This window comes from Leiobunum rupestre, chromosome 10 (assembly GCF_980474605.1).
Source record: "Leiobunum rupestre chromosome 10, qqLeiRupe1.1.hap1, whole genome shotgun sequence".
Lineage (NCBI taxonomy): Eukaryota > Metazoa > Arthropoda > Arachnida > Opiliones > Sclerosomatidae > Leiobunum > Leiobunum rupestre.
In genome coordinates this window covers 47,357,219-47,380,708 of record NC_143393.1, presented here as the reverse complement: position 1 = coordinate 47,380,708, position 23,490 = coordinate 47,357,219, and the positions used below count along the sequence as shown (strand labels likewise).

At 34.7% G+C, this 23,490-nt stretch overlaps 1 protein-coding gene across 2 annotated transcripts in view; it reads right to left on the bottom strand.

Moving 5' to 3' along the window:
- LOC149926074 (5-hydroxytryptamine receptor-like) overlaps nt 1-10,636 on the bottom strand; it is a 56,719-nt gene extending 46,083 nt beyond the window's left edge. For both annotated transcript variants that reach the window (XR_016476874.1, XM_090160174.1), the window contains exon 1: nt 10,579-10,636. Coding sequence is in view for 1 of the 2 variants with exons in the window: in XM_090160174.1 (XP_090016300.1) it covers nt 10,579-10,620 (42 nt within the window). In the remaining variant the exon portion in view is untranslated. The remainder of the gene's footprint in view (nt 1-10,578) is intronic.
- Between the last annotated feature and the right edge of the window lie 12,854 nt (nt 10,637-23,490).

The following is a 23,490-nucleotide window of genomic DNA, read 5'->3' as shown; positions in this document are numbered from 1 at the left end:
ACGTGCTAAACATTCCAAAAATGAGGCACTTGCATATTTGTTTTGGCAAAACTTCGCTTTTTCTCGGAACTTCTCCTTCCGCAAACCGGATGTTAGAGGATTGTCCACCGTATTACTAAAGTCTTTTAGCTCACTAATGAGAAACATCAGACGCTATTCTCATAAATATAAAACTACGATCACCCAAATATCTATTTCCGGTAGAACGGAATCACCCGGATAAGGGACGCTTATACAAGGACACAGTTTGCTCAGGTCCTTCCCTAAATTCCTAGCTATGTCTGTCAAACCCTTCACAAAGACTATACAGGACTACTTCTGTAGAATTTAGGAGCGTAATTATTTTTTGGTTTTAAAAATTCGACGTAAATTCAGTCCATTTTTGGTTGATATTTTCGAAATCGCGAAGAGAGTGCATTTCAAAATATACGAATATTGTAAATGAAATATTAATAAACATTAATGAGACATTGCCATTTCGCTATATATAATGCTTTGTTTAAACATCCAGAAAATGAGTAAGATTTCGCTTCCATATTTAAATATTAACCACGCAACTAGGTTTGCGGGTTTGCCATATAAGCGGATGTTATCTTTTACCGAGTCTCCCTATTTATTTATTTTCTTTCGAAGTTCACAAAATAGCTTACGGCATTATAAAATTGGCTAATGCTGACTCATCGATTTCCAGGTTTTTGGGGGGAATTGTTTGAGGTAGGATGAAACGCGCTCTCGACGTTTCAAGCTGCGGAGAAAGAGAGGGGAAGGATAAAAGATGGCTGAGCCGCAACTCAACATCTTGTGACGTAAAACGCACCCACGTTGTTCGAGTTTATTTATCTCTTTCGCAAAATTGATTTCCTCAAGTACTTTGGCCTAAGGTCGTGTATTGGGTATTAGCCTAACTGATTATTATTATTACTATTATCCTATTACATGATTCATTTTCCTTGCTAAATGGATGGATACTTCACACGTAAGGAATATTTATACACTTCTGTTAATAGTCAACATTATACGTTCATATTATTAAAGTGGGGTGGCAGAGTGGTTAGCACTTTCGCCTCGCAGCAAGAGGAGCCGGGTTCGAGCCCAACTTGAGACAGTGGATGAAAACAAGGAACAACTCCTTCGGCTTTGAGTTTACAAGTTCTCTCACCGTGATTTAAGTGGTTTTCCCCGGAGCTCTTCGGTTTCCCCTTCCATAAAAAATTTGTCGACGTAAAAGGTAATAGTTAGTGTAGCTGTTGGCTCGCGTGGCATGCAGGGCTTTCCACCACCCTCCTATTCATTGTAACCCGCCCATCTGAATTTATGGCTTAAGGGGGAAGACTATAGGGGCCATCGTCTACTTTCGCGCTATTTCAAGCTGAACTCTTTTAATTTTGTATTTTAATTTATAAAATTAATATTTAAGTGTAGAAAAGCCTTTTGTTTAGTGCTTAAAATAATTTTTACAATTTTAAATTTAAAAGTAATTAAGTTATTACGTGTTAATTGGGACCCCCGGAGCTAAACAAGTTGAGCAAGTGCCCAAACTACCCTTTAGTTAGGACCTTATATATCGTTAAAGGGAATATAACCTGCAAAGCAATCTTTACGAAAGACCCCTTCAATTTTTCAAATGTCCCTGTACAGTGGCGCCAAACATTTTTAAAGCCAAAGGCAAGAGCGGCCAGAGCTGCAAGCGTTGGTGTTCCACACCAAATACTTGAGGTTATATTCCCTTTAACTATTAATATTATAATTATAAAAATTATTTTAAGCACTATAGGAAGGTTCAGCCTAATAAGAAAAATATAATTCAATTATGTAATTGTTAAAACAGAAACGTTCAGCTTGAACGAAAAAGAGGCTTTTACTGTATTCTTCCCCCTTAAAAGTCACTTGATGACTTAGGCCTAAGGTGGTGCCCTGGGTATTAGCCTAGCTGGTTATTATTATTATTATTATTATTTATTATTATTACATTCCTCTTCAGAAATCGTGTAAAGGGGGATGTAGAAACAGGGGGGGGGGGTATGTCGAGGTAGACTTTTATCTATTCATACATTCCAACAAAGGCAGCGCGATCATGGCGCGATCTACCGGTTAGGGTTTGAATTCTTTAAAAAGTCTACCTCGACTTTCCCCCCTTTTTCCCTCCCGCCTCGAACTGGCACTACGCTGTCGGATTTAGCGCCCTCTTTCCTTTCCCCTCCTCTACTATTCCTCCATGATTCCATAAATATCAAATCAAAAAGTATATGAGTCGCCATTTTTGGAAAATGTCGTGTTGGTCATTCTGCCACTTGATAAAGACCATCAAATTAGGGAGAGAACTAAAATTAATTGGCAAAAAATGGGGAACTCGGGCTGCAATAATTAAACCTAACAGAAAAACCAAGTGTCTTAATTGCACCCTTAAACGGAATCTAATATATAAAAAATGTGAATTAATTAAGAGGAGCATTTTTTGGTCTTAAGACGAAAGAAACATTTTTTAATGAGACCGTCCTATGTTTGATTAGTGAACCTCGGTTGTAGGATATAGGATTAAGACGTTCGTATTTTTAACAAGCTTCAAAGAATTGAATTTCGGTGGGAAGTGTGGAGATATACGGGTTTGGCGCGGTTACCTTTGCAGGAACGTGCTTTTATGCCCTTTTCCGTTAAAATAGAGACCCTTAACGGTCAAATCAAGAGAGAGATATATCTAGTCCCTTCGCGAGTGCGCCTGCATACAGTTCCCAAAGAAAACCAGCGACTTTTATTTAATTATAGTTTTCGTCCTCCATCTTCGATTGTGACGGTAAAGCGGTATAGCGAAGATCCTCAGATACAATTATTACAAATATTTCACTGCGTATAAATTACAAAAATTAAAATTGACGAGTTGAAGGTTTCCTGTAATTTGACGATCTGTGCTTCGTCTTTAATTTAGATTTAATATTACTTTGTATCAAATTATATTAGAAATTATCAAAATCAATTCGTAGAAAAATTTCCAAAGGCAAAAAATATGAAATCCTCAAAATATTTAGCACGTATGTTGTTCAACACAAAAATGGAATACACACTTTAAATTCAAATTTAAAGTTAGTGTAGGGACCTGTTGGCTCGCGTGGCATGACGGTCTTGCCACCACCCTCCTACGAGTTTGAACCCGGCCACCTGAATTAGGTGCCTTGGGTATTAGCTTAGCTGATTAACCAGGAATCCGTACCTCTACTTGGAATGCTTATCGCGTATGGTACGATCACTCTGACGGCTACATAGTGACGTCATAAAACCGTCAGTCACTTCGAGACGAAAATGTGCCGCGATAAGCATTCCCAGTAGAGCTATGCATTCCTGACGTAACACAATGACGTATCTACCTCGACCATTGTCATTCGTACAAACATCCGCTCCTACGTTTAAAAAAACACGCAAATAATGTTGTAAAATAATACGTAACCAAAGACTAACGATTGGACAGACAACTGTATTTTTTCTATGTAAATTAACAGGGTGATTTTTATTCGCGAGCTGGAGTGCAAAGTACTTTAGTTCTGATGAGTAGATACGCTTATTTAGAAAAATAGTGCCACTAAAACAACGCCATCTGCTGGCCAGTTAACAAAGTTCCGTCGATGTGTATTAATAATAACGGCCGAACATTTGTTGAATATGCATCTCGGCTGTCGGTCCATTTGCCTCGTAATCGGAGTTTTGTCTCAATAAATCAAGACGTGCGCGGGCCAAGGTTGATTCTTTCAACGCACGCGAAGTGAGATAAGAATATAAACCGGAATTTCCCGAAAATAAGGCAGAGCCCTCCGCACTCACTGAATGATATTCCTCCGGCCTTCACTTGAAAAATAAACTAATTTTCGTTGGTATTATTACAGAATACCATTCCTGCTCAACAATATCATTAGGCCTAAGCTTCGCGTCATAAATCAACTCCATCCACAGGGCGGATACAATGGCATAATTTACATCCGAAAAAAGAATATTTTCATAAATTCATTTAACGCCCGAGTAACAGTGTTTTAGCACGGAATATGGTTCCCCCGCGCCAGAGGTCTGTAATAGCTTAAGGAGAACGCAGCTAGCCTTTAAACTCGCTAACGCGGGGTTGTGTACAAATTTCATTGGACGAGCCTTAAGGCTGAACGTTTTACGGACGGGGGTGGGACGACAATTTCCGAATTTTCCCCTTCTGACGGCAGCAGCCACTAAAGCGTCTAACCAATGAAAACTGTACACCAGAAAATGCACTGGAGGGAAACGAGGCTGGGAAGCCTGTCAGGTTCAACGTTACCCAGAATCCTTTGCTCCGCGGTTGGGGTGCCTAAAGCGTGGCCCTCAAGCGGGTTTTTATTGAATCCAAATTTTAAACATGAAAATTTTATTTGATTTCCGTTTTTTAGTTTTTACCTCTCCGACGGGACAAACCCAACCGATAAATTAGCGGTTGGGTTTGGTTGTTTTGTTCGTTAACGCTTATCGTCGCCATGGTTTCAACTCAGTTTTATTGGAAATTTTCGTTATTGTTATGTTTATGTGTAGTGTGGGATGTTAAGTTTGTGTTTTGGTGGTTGTGGGTGTTGAGTTTGTTGTGCTTGCGTTTTGTATGTATGGGTGTTTTCTCTCCAAGTTCTTATTGACTTTTGGGACGGACCAAGTCACGGTTTCCACCAATTGTTTACGGTATTCGTCTTAGTATTCGTCTTAGTATCGGGATCCGAACCCGAGCCCTCCTGCATGATAGGCGAGTGATCTACCACAGAACCACCGACACATGTTACGGTTCATTGAAAATTATAAGCTCAGCTTAAGCGAAAGAGTATATTAATAGTTTTTAAAGTCTACCATTGTTTACGTATGCAATTTTAAAGGTTAAATCTTGTTTAAGCGCAGTCAGCAGATAAGATGGTTAAAGGGTAGAAACCGGGGGTGGTCCAGTTAGTTAGTATTTTGTAATTTATTTACGGGTTTTATTATCGACTTAGATATAGTTGTATTATTGCGGTGGCGTTGGTTTGACATTTATTGATATACGAGCGGCCGTTTAGTCAAGTGGCTTTTTGTGCTTTGTTAATGGTAAGGTTTTCGCTTTTTCTATTGGTGTGGATATTTGGATATCTACGATTCCTAATGCAGTCATTAATTTCCTGGGTGTTATTATATGATATTGGAAATTGGACGGTATTGGTCTTTTTCATGCGGTATATGTGTCCCAACGTCAACAGGAAGTCTACGAGTCGTCCACTACCAGATGTCGAATATAGCTATTCTACGGTATCTTCATCAAGGGCGAGTGTTGAAATGAAATGAGCGTTAAAGATGCGGCAAGTATTTCGTAAGCGAGAAAAATACAAATACTCTCTGTAGATATTTCTTTCATTAAAATGGGCTTCTTATTATATTTAACTGATAAAATTGTACTGTAAATAGGGTTAAATTCAATTGTGCATTGTTTTAGTAAGTCTAACTCACTGTTGTAACTAATTAATTTATAATATTCTGAATGAATTAAACTCGGTTGTTTCGGCTAAATTATATTAATTATAATGGGTTGGATTTTCTTGCACGTATATTTTACTTTTCGTGAGCGTTCTAATAATTTTAAATTTGTATTTTTTATTTCTCATTTTGTTACTTTGGTAATTTAATAACGTTTTGGGTCTAAAGTTGGTTTTTTGTTCTATTGATATTGGAAATTTGTTTAAAACAAGATAATTTGTAATATTAATGATTAAAATAAAAATTAATCTGCTGGTTGGGATAGCACCGGGATAATTTTTTGGGGGCCGCTTTTAATGGCGGAATATCATTGAGTACCGTGTTCAGTAGTTAATACACCCTAGGGCAAATTCTTCCGAGGAGAGGTATATTTTGGCAAACTTGCCAAGTTGTTTTATAATGGATTGTTTTGGTTTAAAACATTTTGGATATCAACATGATCACACATATAGTAGATTTTCAAAAATTATTCCAAAAAAAAAGGTATATCTTGTTTTATTATTTAATATTGTATCTAAAACCAAGGCCTGACAAGTTATTTTTCTGTTTTATAAATAAAAATTATTAATAGAAAGTAACAATGTTGACATAAAATCTGTAACCAAAAGGAACTCATCAAACACAATGGTTCCCATTGCAAAACAAAATTAAATGTAGCCTTAGCAATAACTCTTTTTTTCGTCCCTAGAGTTCAGGTAAAACGTTGGCCCCTACCAAATACGCAGTGCATGCCTGGAGGGCTTAGGTAGCGTCAATGGGGGAAGAGACTGAATGCTACATATGTGGGCAGATACTCAATGCTACAGATATGGACAGAGACAATGCTACGGATATGGGCAGAGATTCGATGCTACGGATATGAGCAGAGACTCAATGCTACGGATATGGGCAGAGACTCAGTGCCGGATTAAGAACTAGGCACACTAGGCACGTGCCTAGGGGCCCCCGAGGGTCAGGGGGCCCCGAAAACTCCCACGTCAATACGCTTGTTCAAAAAAACAATTATTTGAAAAAAAACATTAAGCATATTTAAATTTAATAACAGTTTTACGCCATGCTTTTTCAAAATGAAACTATCAATAACTTTGAAACTATATTGATTCTATTTTTAATATCATAAGTGGATCATTCTCTCTAAGTATACAAATTCCGGGACTCGGTCGGGTATCTTAGTCTGGGTTTCGTGACGTCAGAACTTGTATAGAGAGTGAACTCCAAAGAGAAAAAAATTGAAAACATTTCGGCGGAGGCGCCACCGAGTGGTCAAGAAGGCAACTAAAGGGGCGTTTATTGAACAAAACTCAACCCTTGGATCTAAAACTGACCTTGAACAAATATGGTACAGGTTTTTTGGGGGGAGAAACTCGATGGGCCAACCCCCAAAATTTATCTCTCTCGGGTCCTCGAGACACGTTTCAGACGTGAAGAGTACCATATGAGATGTAAGAAACGTTACATTCGGCAGTATAAATTCAGAGTGAAGTTGAGGTCATACACAGTATAGGGCGGATATAGAGGGCTGCCAGACCGACCCCGACAAAGACTCTAGTCATAGGTAGCATAGCGTTTTGTCTAATTAGAGAGAATGATACACTTATGTTAATATTTATAGTGTAAACGAGATATGAAATACTCTTTCGAAAAACACTGAAAAACGAATTCGAGTAAGTCGAAATAGGGTACCGCGTAGCCTCTAATTCGTTTTAAGGTGATCTATAGAGGTAAAACCGTACCAAAACGACTACCTTGTTACCTGGCATAACCAATCTCTTGTCCACTCTGTGACTCCGTGTCAGGCCGCTCAGCAGAGAAGGGGCTGCCCCACCCCTGTTCATTTTGTTTGGCCCCAACATAGTCTTTCATATAAACATCGTTAGGATTTGAATTGACCACATTTTCCCAGCATTAAACAAATTTGAATAGTCGAACTATAATTTGGATAATCATGGTCCAGTTGTTTCTTCCTTTAAGTGGGTCCTATGTAATTTTTTTGTTTGTTTGTTTTAGTTACGATGTGAATTGTCACGCATGGAAATCAGGAACGTATGTAATTAAGTGCTTCGTCTTATAGAGGGGTAGGGCGAAAAGTTCGGTTTTAGCCTAGTCGAATAGAAAAGGGTTGGTTTTTGGGTTCAAATAGAGAGGAGCATGCAGTGGCATAGCCAGGTGGGTGGACCAAAGGGCAAGTCCACCCCCCCCCGAAACGTATGGCTTTTTTATAGTGTTGTAAATCGGAAAATTTTACGCGGAAAATTTCCCGCTCGGAAAATTTTCCGGAAAATGACTGAGCCTTTTTTTCCGGAAAATTTTCCGTATTTTTCCGAAAAAAATAAAAAAGTTTTTTTCCATGATTAGTCTAATATATTGTTTGCAAATTGAAATAAAGCGGTATTTTCGCCTCATTTTTTCGAATCTGAAAGTAAAACTAAACCTCTAGACTAGTTTAAACTGATTAACAATGTAACGCTATTAATGTTTTGTAGTTTGTTTAATGATATTCGACATTTTATATCGATAAAAAGTTAAAAAAATTAAAAACCCTTAATAGGTAATTTATGTTTAAAATTTTTATTTTTCCGATTTGCGGAAACTTTTCCGCATTTTATTTTTCCGGAAAATTAACAACACTACTTTTTTATTTTTGTTTCCCATTGTGTGCTCCCTCCGAAATCAAATCCAGGCTACGCTACTGAGAGCAGGGACGCCAGCAGAAATTATTTCAAGGGGGGGGGGAGTCATATAGTGAACTCGCTCGATGGTATATACAACATTTACACACATTTCAAGTAACTGGATCACTCTTCATCGTCACTGCACTCCCCAAAAAGTTCGACAGAGAAAACAACAGGGCAAGGCCCGATTCGGGGGGGGGGGGCAATTTCCCCATTTGCCCAACTCTGCGGGCGCCTATAAAAACAAACCACTTCCTATTTTCAAAATGGTCATTGTGTCCACTCTAGATAAAGTTGGTTTCGTTAGCTACCCTCTTACTCCATCCTTGAATCCTCTACTTGTATTAAAGGGGCCCCCGATAGCCTAATGCCTAGAGGCCACCAAAGGTCTTAATCCGGCACTGCAGAGACTCGATGCTACGGATATGGGCAGAGACTCAATGCTACGGATATGTGCAGAGACTCAATGCAACGGATAAGGGCAGAAACTCAATGCTACGGATATGGGCAGACATTCAATGCTACGGATATGGGCAGAGATTCAATGCTACGGATATGGGCAGACATTCAATGCTACGGATATGGGCAGAGATTCAATGCAACGGATATGGGCAGAGACTCAATGCTACGGATATGGGCAGAGACTCAATGCTACGGATATGGACAGATACTCAATGCTACGGATATGAGCAGAGACTCAATGCTACGGATATGGGCAGAGACTCGATGCTACGGATATGGGCAGAGACTCAATGCTACGGATATGGGCAGAGACTCAATGCTACGGATATGGGCAGAGACTCAATGCTACGGATATGGACAGATACTCAATGCTACGGATATGGGCAGAGACTCGATGCTACGGATATGGGCAGATACTCAATGCTACGGATATGGGCAGAGACTCGATGCTACGGATATGGGCAGAGGCTCGATGCTACAGATATGGGCAAAGACTCAATGCTACGGATATGGGCAGAGATTTAATGCTACGGATATGGGCAAAGACTCAATGCTACACATATGGGCAGAGACTTAATGAAACAGATATGGCCAGAGACTCTATGCTACGGATATGGGCAAAGACTCAATGCTACACATATGGGCAGAGATTCAATGCTACACATATGGGCAGAGACTTAATGCTACGGATTCGGTTAATGATGGAGGAAACTCGTCGCTTCCTAATCTTTCCGTTGGCAAAATAGTTGGTTAGTTTGAAGGCGATAAATACGAGCGTACACGCATTTAGGTTTGAAATTCCAAAATAACTAATTTCAGAAATGGAGCCATTATTGGTAATAGTTATTTTTATCTTCCGATTCCATAATTATTCATTATTTTCCAAAAGTAAGAGTTATTTACACTTTTGAAAGCATTTCAATTTTCTATAGGCCTTGGCTAGTCCGTCGAAAAGGCTGCCGGCGGACCGTCGGCGATATTCCGAGCATCCTACAAATACTAGGAGCAGTTGGCGGAGTGTAGTCAGTCCGTCGGTACGTAATAGTTTACGTTGTTATTGGCGAAACAGACAATCATTAAAACATTTGCATTGGGTGAATAGCAAGTGTCGTAATTATGTTTATTATATTACTTATGATTATATCAATAGTTGATGATTCATTAAATTATCAAAAATGACATAAGTATATTATAAATATAATATTTTGGATCATTTCTTGATATAATAGATGTTCCTTTATAAACACCTTACTGTTATCCTAAACGGTACACAGAAACTCCAAAAAAGTGTAGTGAAGGTGATTACACTCGTTTAACTCCCTTAGACAGTTTTTCTCTTTACTAAGGGATTAATAGCATTTTACACCAAAAAGGTGTAGTGAATGTGTTTAATAATCAGCTAGGCTAATACCCTTGGCACCACCTTAGGCCTAAGTCATCAAGCGACTTCTAAAGCTATTAATTCAGGTGGCCGGGTTACAACGCGTAGGAGGGTGGTGGCAAGCCCTTCATACGACGTGAGCCAACAGCTATCTACACTCACTATTACCGTTAACCGTTTATGGAAGGTGAAACCGAAGCGCTCGGGGAAAAACCCCTTAAACCAGTGAGGAAAGAACTTGCAAACTCAAGGCAGAAGGAGTTGTTCCGAGTTTTCACCCAGTGCCACAATCTGCGTTCGAACGCGGCTCCTCATGCTGCGAGGCGAAAGTGCTAACCACTCCTCCACCCCACCACCTGCACTTCCTTTAAGCCTGGTTTTCACTAGGAGGAAAACGCCACAACGGTGAGAGTCGACGCAAAAATATTGCATTAGGACTAACGGGAATTTTTCGCGTCGACGTTCACCGTCGGGGCGTTTTCCCATAATGAAAACCAGCCTTTGTGATCACACGTACCCCTTTAGACAACTTTTTGACTAATGTATTTTATACCACTTCACACCACTGACCTCGTTAACGGCCCCCAAGGGCATGACCAGACAGGCGACCATCAAATCGGCCACGGCCAAGGACAGTACCAAGTAGTTGGCGACGGTCTTGAGGTTCCTCTCGAGCAGGATGGCCGCGATGACGAAGATGTTGCCGAGAGCCGTGATCAGGATGAGGACCCCCAGGAGGATGGACACGACGATGCCCTCCAAGGTCAGCCAATTAAAGGTCGCCGGCATGTTAACCACTCCGGGGATGACGGAAGGCTCCGGCGACAAGGACTCCGGCCATTCGTCCGACTCCGTCGATGCCATTGTTGTCCCACTCCTGGTGCCGCTATTTCAAATGACGCTCTTTGATGCTCGTCGTCTGAGAGACAGGTCCAATGGCCATTTCCTCATCGGGATCCATTTCCAAGTTATTCTGTAACAAAGTTTTTAAAATTATAGACGTATGCTGTTAGTAATTACTGTTAGTAATTATGGAACAATATTATAGACTTATGCTGTTAGTAATTATGGAACAATATTATAGACGTATGCTGTTAGTAATTACGGTTTGTAATTATGGAACAATATTATAGACGTATGCTGTTAGTAATTACGGTTTGTAATTATAGAACAATATTATAGACGTATGCTGTTAGTAATTACGGTTTGTAATTATGGAACAGTATTATAGACGTATGCTGTTAGTAATTACGGTTTGTAATTATGGAACAATATTATAGACTTATGCTGTTAGTAATTATGGAACAATATTATAGACGTATGCTGTTAGTAATTACGGTTAGTAATTATGGAACAATATTATAGACGTATGCTGTTAGTAATCACGGTTTGTAATTATGGAACAATATTATAGACGTATGCTGTAGTAATTACGGTTTGTAATTATGGAACAATATTATAGACGTATGCTGTTAGTAATTACGGTTTGTAATTATGGAACAGTATTATAGACGTATGCTGTTAGTAATTACGGTTTGTAATTATGGAACAATATTATAGACTTATGCTGTTAGTAATTATGGAACAATATTATAGACGTATGCTGTTAGTAATTACGGTTTGTAATTATGGAACAATATTATAGACGTATGCTGTTAGTAATTACGGTTTGTAATTATGGAACAGTATTATAGACGTATGCTGTTAGTAATTACGGTTTGTAATTATGGAACAATATTATAGACTTATGCTGTTAGTAATTACTGTTAGTAATTATGGAACAATATTATATACTTACGCTGTTAGTAATTACTGTTAGTAATTATGGAACAATATTATATACTTACGCTGTTAGTAATTACTGTTAGTAATTATGGAACAATATTATAGACTTACGCTGTTAGTAATTACTGTTAGTAATTATGGAACAATATTATAGACTTACGCTGTTAGTAATTACTGTTAGTAATTATGGAACAATATTATAGACTTACGCTGTTAGTAATTACGGTTTTTAATTATGGAACAATATTATAGACTTATGCTGTTAGTAATTACTGTTAGTAATTATGGAACAATATTATAGACTTACGCTGTTAGTAATTACTGTTAGTAATTATGGAACAATAATATAGACTTACGCTGTTAGTAATTACGGAACAATATTATAGACTTATGCTGTTAGTAATTACTGTTAGTAATTATGGAACAATATTATAGACTTATGCTGTTAGTAATTATGGAACAATATTATAGACTTACACTGTTAGTAATTACTGTTAGTAATTATGGAACAATATTATAGACTTACGCTGTTAGTAATTACTGTTAGTAATTATGGAACAATATTATAGACTTACGCTGTTAGTAATTACTGTTAGTAATTATGGAACAATATTATAGACTTATGCAGTTAGTAATTATGGAACAATATTATAGACGTATGCTGTTAGTAATTACTGTTAGTAATTATGGAACAATATTATAGACTTATACTGGTAGTAATTACTGTTAGCCCACAGAAGTTCGATTTTAATTCCTGGTATGTGTTTTTATAAATAAGTGTTTCTATAAAATAAAACAATTAAAATTAGAAATATAAAATGTTTTTATTTGCGTCACGAGCCTTCTTTTTTGAATTTAGCTTCTACGTCACAACTTTAACTTTGGTAATATTACGAGCGCGTGCTTTGGGCGCGAGAAACCTATGATTTCCACGTGCGCGTGCAAACCGCGCGTGTCAAAACTATGCTAGTAAAGCTATGACATCGTGACGTAAGAGCAACATAAAAACTTGTTTAAACTAGTCTAGAGGTTTAGTTTTACTTTCAGATTCGAGAAAATGAGGCGAAAATGCCGCTTTATTTAAATTTTAAAACAATATTTGACTAATCGTGGAATGAAAACTTTTTTATTTTTTTTTTCGGAAAAATACAGAACATTTTTCAAAAAAAGGCCTCGTTCATTTTCTGACTTACAACACTAAAAATTAGGCTAAACGAATAATAAAGTATTTTAGTAATTGAAACCACCTACACCCAAATAATTTCGACCTCCTCTGAAATTTTACGTAGGGTGACTTATTTCTGACTACGCTACTGAATTTGGCTGAACGGAAATTCATGGAAGGTTTTTGTGGAAAGGGGAAAACGAAGAACCCGCTGGAAAACCCCTTTAACCAGTGGGGAGAGGACCATTGAGGTAGAATATGAACTAGAGATACAAACAAATCTGGGATTCGCGGGACACGTTTTATTCGAGTAGGAGAATTAGGCTTAAGTTCCAACTTTATCCAATCGTGTTGGCGCCATCTTTTTCTTTAAGCAGACACTTTTGCAAAATATATTAAGGTTTAGATTTCCAATAACACGATAGATGGCGCCAACACGATTTGATTAAGTTCATTTCCTAGGCCTAACTCTCTGACTCAACAAATACTGTCCCGCGAAACGGTAGCTCCTGGAAGGCGGATTTGGATTTATATTTATTCTACCTGATTGGAGACGACTTGCGTGTTCGGCGTTTTCACCAGTGCTACAAGCAGGGAGTACAGAACGGGAGATGAAAAGAGGGGGTTTTTTTGGTTCTGCTGCAATGAGCTACACTTCAGCAGGCGCCTCTGCAAAATACGGGACACCTCGACTATTTAACGCCATCTATTATCAGCGGCCATGCGGTTTTTTGTTGAGAAATTCAAATTTCACACGTGGTGAAAATAAGCATGGCCCGTTGTTACATAAATCGACTTTCAAAAGTCAAAAGAAAAAACATTGTAATTATTTTAACCGATCTTATAATTATTTTATATCATTTTATAAAATGTATTGTTCTATTTTAGGGAATGTGTTTAAAAAGGCCATGTTAAAGGCAAACATGGGAAATATATTAGCCAATCATTGCAAAGGCTTAAGGTTTGAAATATGATACAAAATTATATTTACATTGATTTAAGTTGTATTGTATCCTAAAAATGAAACTCTTTACTCAAGAAACATGGAATATTGCCAGTCGTAAGATAATTTAAATATTTACAATTATTATCTACGTTATCTAATGAAAGACGGCAGCATCCACTTCCTCCATAAACAACAAAGCCACAAAAATTAGGTAGATGGCGCAAAAAGCCGTATCTTGTCCCGTATTTTGTCAACCTTTCCACCCCCTTTCAACCCACCCCACCTCGATTCTCTGGCTTCTTGGTTGAGAACCCTAAAAGATCTGGCAAAACGACTCCCGTTCTGTACTCCCTGCTACAAGCTGGGATCGAACCTGGCGAGGCGAAAGTGCTAACCACTCAGCCACCCCACCTAATCTAACCTACCTACACGTAAATGATATATATTTAAGTTTTTCGAATTCTTTACAGGAAAGAAAGGTTTATCAATTGATGATTCGCTAAAGATTGAACCTTTGTGAAGAAATCTAGCGTTAGTAAACCAACACAATGTTTCCGAGTCTAAAAGTGTTTAAGCGAAAAGGAACTATCCTCGAGTGGGTTTAATTCGTTACGCTAAGAGAAGTTTTATTTCCTTTGGGTCCGTCTAAACAAAAATATAGAGCCATATTAATCTCAAAGCACAACATTCGCGGGAGCTGAAACAGACTTTTACTGCTTTTATTTAAGCCAATAAAAAAGCCTAAAAAATCGTGGAGAGAGTCGTAGTTGATATTCGTACAATGAAGTGGTCTGTCCGCTGCCAAAACCTGGTAAACGCCTTTTGCGAGAAATTCTGTGTTAGTAGCGAATTCACGTTATTATACGCATCTTGTAAAAATATGAACAAATCCTCAATTAATAAATATAATTATTAATATATAATAATTATATAAACTTATAATATTATTACTTAAGTAATAATTATCGATTTATCTAATTTTAACAATGGACTTGACGAGATTCGTTAAACAGGTACTACACTTTGATTTTAGACAAACTCCGAAGTAACTCATTATTAAATTAGAAAAATATATTTTAAAGTAACTCATTATTAAATAAAAAAAATATTATTTAAAGTAACTCATTATTAAATTAGAAAAATACATTTTAAAGTAATTCATTATTAAATTAGAAAAATATATTTTAAAGTAACTCATTATTAAATTAGAAAAATATATTTTAAAGTAACTCATTATTAAATTAGAAAAATATATTTTAAAGTAATTCATTATTAAATTAGAAAAATATATTTTAAAGTAACTCATTATTAAATTAGAAAAATATATTTTAAAGTAACTCATTATTAAATTAGAAAAATGTAGTTTAACGTAACTCATTTATTATCTTTTATTATTTATTTTATTAAAACATTAATGTGTACATAATCATAAAATACAGTTTTATTTACGTTTTTTAAAAGTATATTACAGAATTTAACAAAAATTTATTGGGCTGTTTCACGGATAAAAATACCTGTATGTTTCGTTATTAATTAATATTCGTAATCTTTAATTGCTACTACTATCGAAGTCTAGACTACCTTTTCATATAGTATAAGCATTTAATTTCGTATCAATTTGATTTCTAACAAATCATTTTGTTCATTTTCGACACGAAGGAAGATATAATTTTGGCGTTTAAAAGAGTTTGCCATAGATGGGGGCTTCCTTTTTGCTTTTAACTGATATTTTGAATTCAACCAACGGAGTTTTCTCCTTTTGCAAAGTGCATCTTGAGTAATGTACAGCGCATACTTATCGAGCTCCGACGGAATGTTTCTTTAGAGGATGTAATTTATAGCCCCGCAGCTAGAAACTTTTTCTTTTATGTATAATTAAATTTAACCAGCTCAAAACGAAAGATACTACACATTTTGTTGACGAAAAGAATTTTCCAAATTTACAAGTAGTTCTTAAGTGTAGGAAATATAGAAGAGGCATATGGTGGTGCCTTGGGTATAAGCCTAGCTGATTATTAATATTATTATTATTATTATTATTAAACAACTTTCGATTCACATTCCATCATCGTTGTTTTTATAACTAACCACGTGTAAATAATGTATAGAATAATATAGTGACGAGGCTTAGTAATAAGTAATGATATTTAAGTAATTTTAATATGTATTAAAATAATGTAATTTAACGATGTGTGATACTATATAAAGAGTACAATTTTTTGTATGTTGTATTGCACAATAAACAATATTTCTATTCTATTATTATTATTATTACTTAAGGATAATTCCCAAATTGCTTACGGAAAAACCAACATTTAGAACGAAACCCCTAGAGGTTCGATTTGAATAATTTTATATTTATGACTATAATTATGGTTCTATTTTTTAAACGATGTTTTGTGTAAAATATGGCATGCCATTTAAGTCAAAATTAAGTAAATAAAAATAACTTTGCGAAAAAAGAAACTTTTGCGAGAAAAAATAACCTGGGCGCCAAATATCCTCACTTCGCCACTGATGGGATATCATAATGCGCAGCGTTAGCGTCCACAACCTGGACCAGTGACCAACAGCCATAGGCAGCGAGTTAGCCCAGAATATTTTTTTGGATCTCGCACAAACCACCTAGAAATCGAGTCCAAATTCCCGCCCAATAAAAAATCCCAAAATAGCCCAAATTCCCGCCCAAGAACGGGTTTGGGGGAAAAAAAATTCAACAGTTGCGCTACGTGGTAACGTGTAGAACACAAGGAGAACGCAACCCGTCAAAAATCGTGCATTTTCTTGCGTACAGTTTTTATTGGTTAGGCGCTTTAGCGCCTGCTGCCGTTGGAAGGGGAAAATTCGGAAATTGTCTCCCCCCTTTCCGTAAAACGTTCAGCGTAAAGGCTCGTCCAATGAATTTTGTACACAACACTGCCTTAGCGTGTTTAAAGGCTAGCTGCGTTCTCCTTGTGTTTGTTGCTCCTAGCTGGCCTGGCAGTCATACCTATGAGGCGAGCCATCCAACCAAGGATTCGATATAGAATCCTTGGTCCAACCCTGCGAAAGGCGCGACAGACTTTCGGACCACAAAAGGAAGAGAATCAACACCCAGAATTGAAGATACCAAAAGGTGGACCACGAGCCTAGCAGCAAAAGGAGATAGGTTCGTTCCGAGCTTGTGGCCCTGTGTTAAAACTCGGAACCTCTCATCTCCCCGCTGGTTAGAGGGGTTTTCCCACGAGCTTTTCGTTTTCCCAATTTCATAAAAACATTTAGAGGTTAAATGTAATAGTAAGTGTAGGGAGCTGCTGGCTCGCGTGTCATGAAGAGCTAGCCACCACCCTCCTACGCGTTGTAACCCAGCCAACGGTATTTGGCGTCACCAGTGGACTTAGGCCTATGTGGTTCCTTGGGTATTAACTTTAAAGAAACATTTATAATCTGACCAATCTTCGCTACTTCACACTCAAATGGGGAAGTAGTTAACAGTTTAGCCAAATATTTCAGCAGATGACCAGTTTCGACCTTTGAGGTTCATCAGCACTAAAGGAAAAAGTTTCAATGGTAATTCGTTTTGCCATGGCAACCAAAAATGTTTTTCACAACTCAAGTTTAAACTTTATTTACGTAAAATAGCGTGGGAAAATCACGGATTGTTATTTTCAAAATATTAAAATTTTGGCAAATCGATAAAAATGGGTAAAATCAACAAACTGTCGGTAAAATCGAAAATGGCAATCCGTGATTTCCATATGCTATTTTACGCAGATAAAGATTAAACTTGAGTTGTGAAAAACATTTTTGGTTGCCATGGCAAAACGAACTACCATTGAAACCTTTCCCTTTATTAGCTTTCAAGGTACATAAAGGTCTACTTAACCCCCGAGTTTGAAAAAAATTAGTTGTGTTCAGATTAGTTGTGATTATAACTAAGAATAATAATTACGAGATCTAGTAAGCATTGTTCTTTATTCATCCGTGAAGTAAATTTGGAGGTGGGGGAGAGAGGGAATGTCATAAGCCAAAGTAGCTCTACCAGGTGGCGCCGTCTAGCGAGCTCAAATATAATTACACAGGTGATTAAATTATGTTAGGAAGTAACAATGACATTTTTGACATTTCCAACAAAATCTATAAGAAATCTGTATGACGACTATAATTATTTCCTAGCTACCATTACTGCCAGAAGAGGTTGTACCAAAGCACCGTTGTGAGCCTAACCGCTAATTCGGTGTTATTTATCAGCAGTGCCAAGTTAACTTGACGAGATGTCATCAAAGTACGATGGAAGCCTAGACTTTCCCGTTCATAAGTTTCGTTGCTAAAGTTTTCTCTTTAGAAGCATTAAGCTCCCTAAATTAAATTTCAAATACTCATTTCGAAAAGAGTCTTGTTTGTTTACGGCCAAACATGCCACGTTTTCCAATTAAAAGCCTATTACGTAATTGACCACAGCATTCGGACAACGTCAAGACACTGGTCTGCTTGTAAATGCAGTCCATTTCATAAATATTAGATAAACCAAGTACCTCCTCTGCTGAAAAATGCACCGTAGAATAACGATTTGATGCTCATTCTAGAAATGGTTCCAAGTTCCATTTCAAATACATTTCCGAAAGTCAATAAAATTATATATTTAATATTTTACATTATATGTCATAAGGTTGTATATTATGTATTTAATCTATATTCTATATTATATATTTAATCTATATTCTATATTATATATTTAATCTATATTCTATATTATATATTTAATCTATATTCTATATTATATATTTAATCTATATTATATATTATATATTTAATCTATATTCCATATTATATATTTAATCTATTCTATATTATATATTTAAACTACATTCTATATTATATATTTAATCTATATTCTATATTATATATTTAATCTATATTCTATATTATATATTTAATCTATATTCTATATTATATATTAGATCTATATTCTATATTATATATTAGATCTATATTTAATCTATACTCTATATTATATATTTAATCTATATTCTATATTATATATTTAATCTATATTATATATTATATATTAAATATAAAATCTATATTCTATATTATTTATTAGATCTATATTTAATCTATATTCTATATTATTTATTAGTTCTATATTTAATCTATATTCTACATTATTTATTAGATCTATATTTAATCTATACTCTATATTATATATTTAATCTATATTCTATATTAAATATTAAATCTATATTCTATATTATTTATTAGATCTATATTTAATCTATACTCTATATTATATATTTAATCTATATTCTATATTATATATTAGATCTATATTCTATATTATATATTAGATCTATATTCTATATTATACATTAGATCTATATTCTATATTATATATTTAATCTATATTCTATATTATATATTAGATCTATATTCTATATTATATATTAGATCTATATTCTATATTATACATTAGATCTATATTCTATATTATATATCTAATCTATATTCTATATTATATATTAGATCTATATTCTATATTTAATCTATACTCTATATTATATATTTAATCTATACTCTATATTATATATTTAATCTATACTCTATATTATATATTTAATCTATATTCTATATATTATATATTTAACCTATATTCTATATTATATATTTAATCTATATTCTATGTATTATATATTTAACCTATATTCTATATTATATATTTAACCTATATTCTATATTATATATTTGTCTATATTATACATTATATGTTTATTATATTTCTATATTATATATTTAATCTATATTCTATATTATACATTTATTATATATTCTATATTACATGTTTATTCTATATTCTATATTATAAATTTGTTATATATTCTATATTCTATGTTTATTCTATATTCTATATTCTAGGTTTATTCTATATTCTATATTATATGTTTATTCTTTATTATGTGTTTATTCTAAATTCTTTATTATGTGTTTATTCTAAATTCTACATTATGTATTTATTCTAAATTCTACATTATGTATTTATTCTAAATTCTACATTATGTATTTATTCTAAATTCTACATTATGTATTTATTCTAAGTTATACGTTATGTAATTATTCTAAATTCTACGTTATGTATTTATTCTGAATTCTACGTTATGTATTTATTCTGAATAATACAGTATGTTTTTATTCTAAATTCTACATTATGTATTTATTCTAAATTCTATATTATGTATTTATTCTAAATTCTACATTATGTATTTATTCTAAATTCTACATTATGTATTTATTCTAAATTATACATTATGTATTTATTCTAAATTATACATTATGTATTTATTCTAAATTTTACATTATTATAATATAATACATTATACTCGAGTCGAGTAATCGAGTACTTAATTAAGGGGAAACTTTCTCTTATTCGAGTCAAGTAAAAAAAATACCTCGAGTAATATTTTTAACGAGTCGGGTTATGGAGTACTTGGTTTTATTCAAGAAATTATGAATTTAAATTGAAAAGGAGTATAAAGTAACTTTCAATGCTGAAAAATATTCCTTTAATTTAAATGAACCACAGTTTCCACAACTTTGTAGGTACCGTTTATTGCCCCCCAAAAAGTTGTAAAAACCCCTCTTCGAACTTTGAAGCCACGAGGATAGAAAAAAACAATACTCGACTAGTTTAGAGCAGCTTATTCGAGTAATCGGGTACCCGAATATGCAAATTTTTGGTACTCGGTAATCGACGAGTATTCTCCAATTATTTATTCAAGGTCGAGTTGGAGTACTCGACCCCAAAAATGGCCGAGTACTCGATGATGTTCGAGTACTGGCACATCCTAATGATTTTTCTCAAAAACTATAAAAGGTTATGTTAATTTCAGGTTATATTTTTTAGGAACGTAGGCTTAGGACCGAACAATGGAAAGCCACCAACGGTCAAAATATTACAAGTAAATGGACAAGGGTTAAGTTAGATCGTTTTAATTGCCTGATTTCAAAATGACGTTTTTGCGCGTGAGAGTAACTTTACATTATGAGGTATAGCAGGCTTATATACCCTAACATGGCGCCGTATTTTCACGCGCAAAATAAATTTTACGATCCCCTAATTCGAAATAACGCGGTACTTCGGCACGTATGCCTTCGAGGCGGAGTAGAAACTAACAAATAAATAAAATCCCGGAAGCGCGTGCGAGAACACGTTAAACCGCGTCAAAACGAAAATGGGAAACCAGACTTAGGAAAACACGTACAAAAGGGTATAAACTTAATACGGAATTAAGGCTTAGGAAGGAAGGATTTATCGTTGTTATTAATTTTTATTATCCTGAGTAAAGCATTCAGTCTACCATTTCCAAGATTTGATTAAAACCATTATTTTTTAAAAGATTTATTTGACCATTTGGGAATGCGCACTTAAATCCATTAAGCAACAATTCATTTTAACAAAATGCATCCACCAAAATTTTATTTATTCAAAAATAACAAGAAGTCTTCATTTCACAGATTTATAAAACATTTCTTTTTTAGATTTAATTTGACCATTTCAGTCCAAAAGCATTAAATAACAGTTCATTTGACAAAATAGATACGTAATAATTTGTAATATTCGAATGAATTTTTCGTTTCTCGAAAATAGCACTCAGTTTTCCACAGATTTGATACAAAATAAAGCGATTAATTTTTTCGTGGATTTATTTAGTCGATTGAAAACAAAAACGCGCCCAAAAAAGTCGTCGAAAAATGTCCTTCCTTCGATTTCAACGGCGCGAGACTCGGCTTTTCGCGGTGGCCATCCAATATCGGATATAATACATCAACTTTTCACGTTATATTTCATAAGAGTATATTATAAGAATCAAGCTGTTCTTCGAGGGGAAAAAAGCGGGTAACATTAGACCTCGAAGAAACATCACTTTGCTATTGGGGAATAGATCTTTTGGAGAAAATCAGGCCAGCGACGGAAAAACAATACTCGCTTTGAAAAGACAAAAGAGAAAATGGGAAAGAGCAAAAAAAGAATGATTTTCCACCGAAAATTATATTTTTGGCCTTGTTCTCGATTTTATTCTTCGCCAGATTTAAAGCGAGTGACGGCTCCAAAGAAAACCCCTTCGATGCCTGTCCGTACTACTCCCAAAAAACCAGGTTAACCGGCGAAGAAAATTACTAGTCACTCTTTAAATAATACTTATTCTACTACAATCTGATCAACATAATGTAGGTTTGTGCATTCATATTTTAACTTTTTATTGTGTTCAATCAAAAAGATGTTTATTACAATTCACGATTAAAATTGGACGCTAAGCCTCGGTCCTAAGACGGTGAACGTGACTAGTACTTGATTGTGACGCCGTGTACACTGGTTGTACCCTCGAGGGGGTAGCCAATTGGAAAAAAATTGTACACCGGATTTCTGATTTGGAATATTTCCGATATTTCCGATAATTTTAATATATCCGATATTTCTCAAATCTTTCCAGTATTTCTCAATTATTTCCGGTATTTCTCAAATATTTCCGATAATTTTAATATTTCCGATATTTCTTAAATATTCCCGATATTTCTTAAATATTTCCGATAATTTTAATATTTCCGATATTTCTTAAATATTCCCGATATTTCTTAAATATTTCCGATATTTCCAGTATTTCTCAATTATTTCCGATATTTCTTAAATATTTCTGATATTCCTCAAATATTTCCAGTTTTTCTCAATAATTTCCGGTATTTCTCAATTATTTTCAGTATTTATCAAATATTTCCGATATTTCCAGTATTTCTCAAATATTTCCGATATTTTTCAAATATTTCCAGTATTTCTCAAATATTTCCGATATTTTTCAAATATTTCCAGTATTTCTCAAATATTTCCAGTATTTCTCAAATATTTCCGGTATTTCTAATTTATTTCCGGTATTTCTCAATTATTTCCGATATTCCGATTTCTTTGGATTTCTCGAGGTTTCTAATATTTCTCGTGGATTTCTAATATTTCCTATATTTCTTGTGGATTTCCAATATTTCCTATATTTCTTGTGGATTGCTAATTTCCGGAAATAATTATTCGGATTTCTCGCTATTTGTACACCATATTTCTGAAGTGGCTACCCCCTCGAGTACCCGTTCGAAGACACTTTAAAAAAGGCTTTGGATAACTCCTTTAAAAAAGCGAGTTCAAATGTCACAGATCGAACACCTAGACTACCTTTACACTTAAATTAAACCACTTAACGGGAATTTAGGAAGTTAAATTACAGCATTAATAGGGATAAAATACATCCTACTGGGATGGTTTTTGACACCTCTTAAATTTCCCCTGTAAGGTTATAATTTAACATTCTTTAAGCTATAAATGAACACCATTTAAGTTATTATTTATTTATTATTTGTTTAATGGAAAAGGGGTAATTTAAATTTAGACTGTTCGGAAGTAACTAATTGGGGTTTGTTTAATGTTTAACTTTTTGTTTCCATTTATTATGTATTATATATTTTTTTACTTATTAATGTTAAATGTATTCTTTATTGTATGGTTCTTTTCCATTTGGTATTTGCTTTGTTATATTTCACGTTCCCTTTTGACGAGTATGTCTCACGAGAC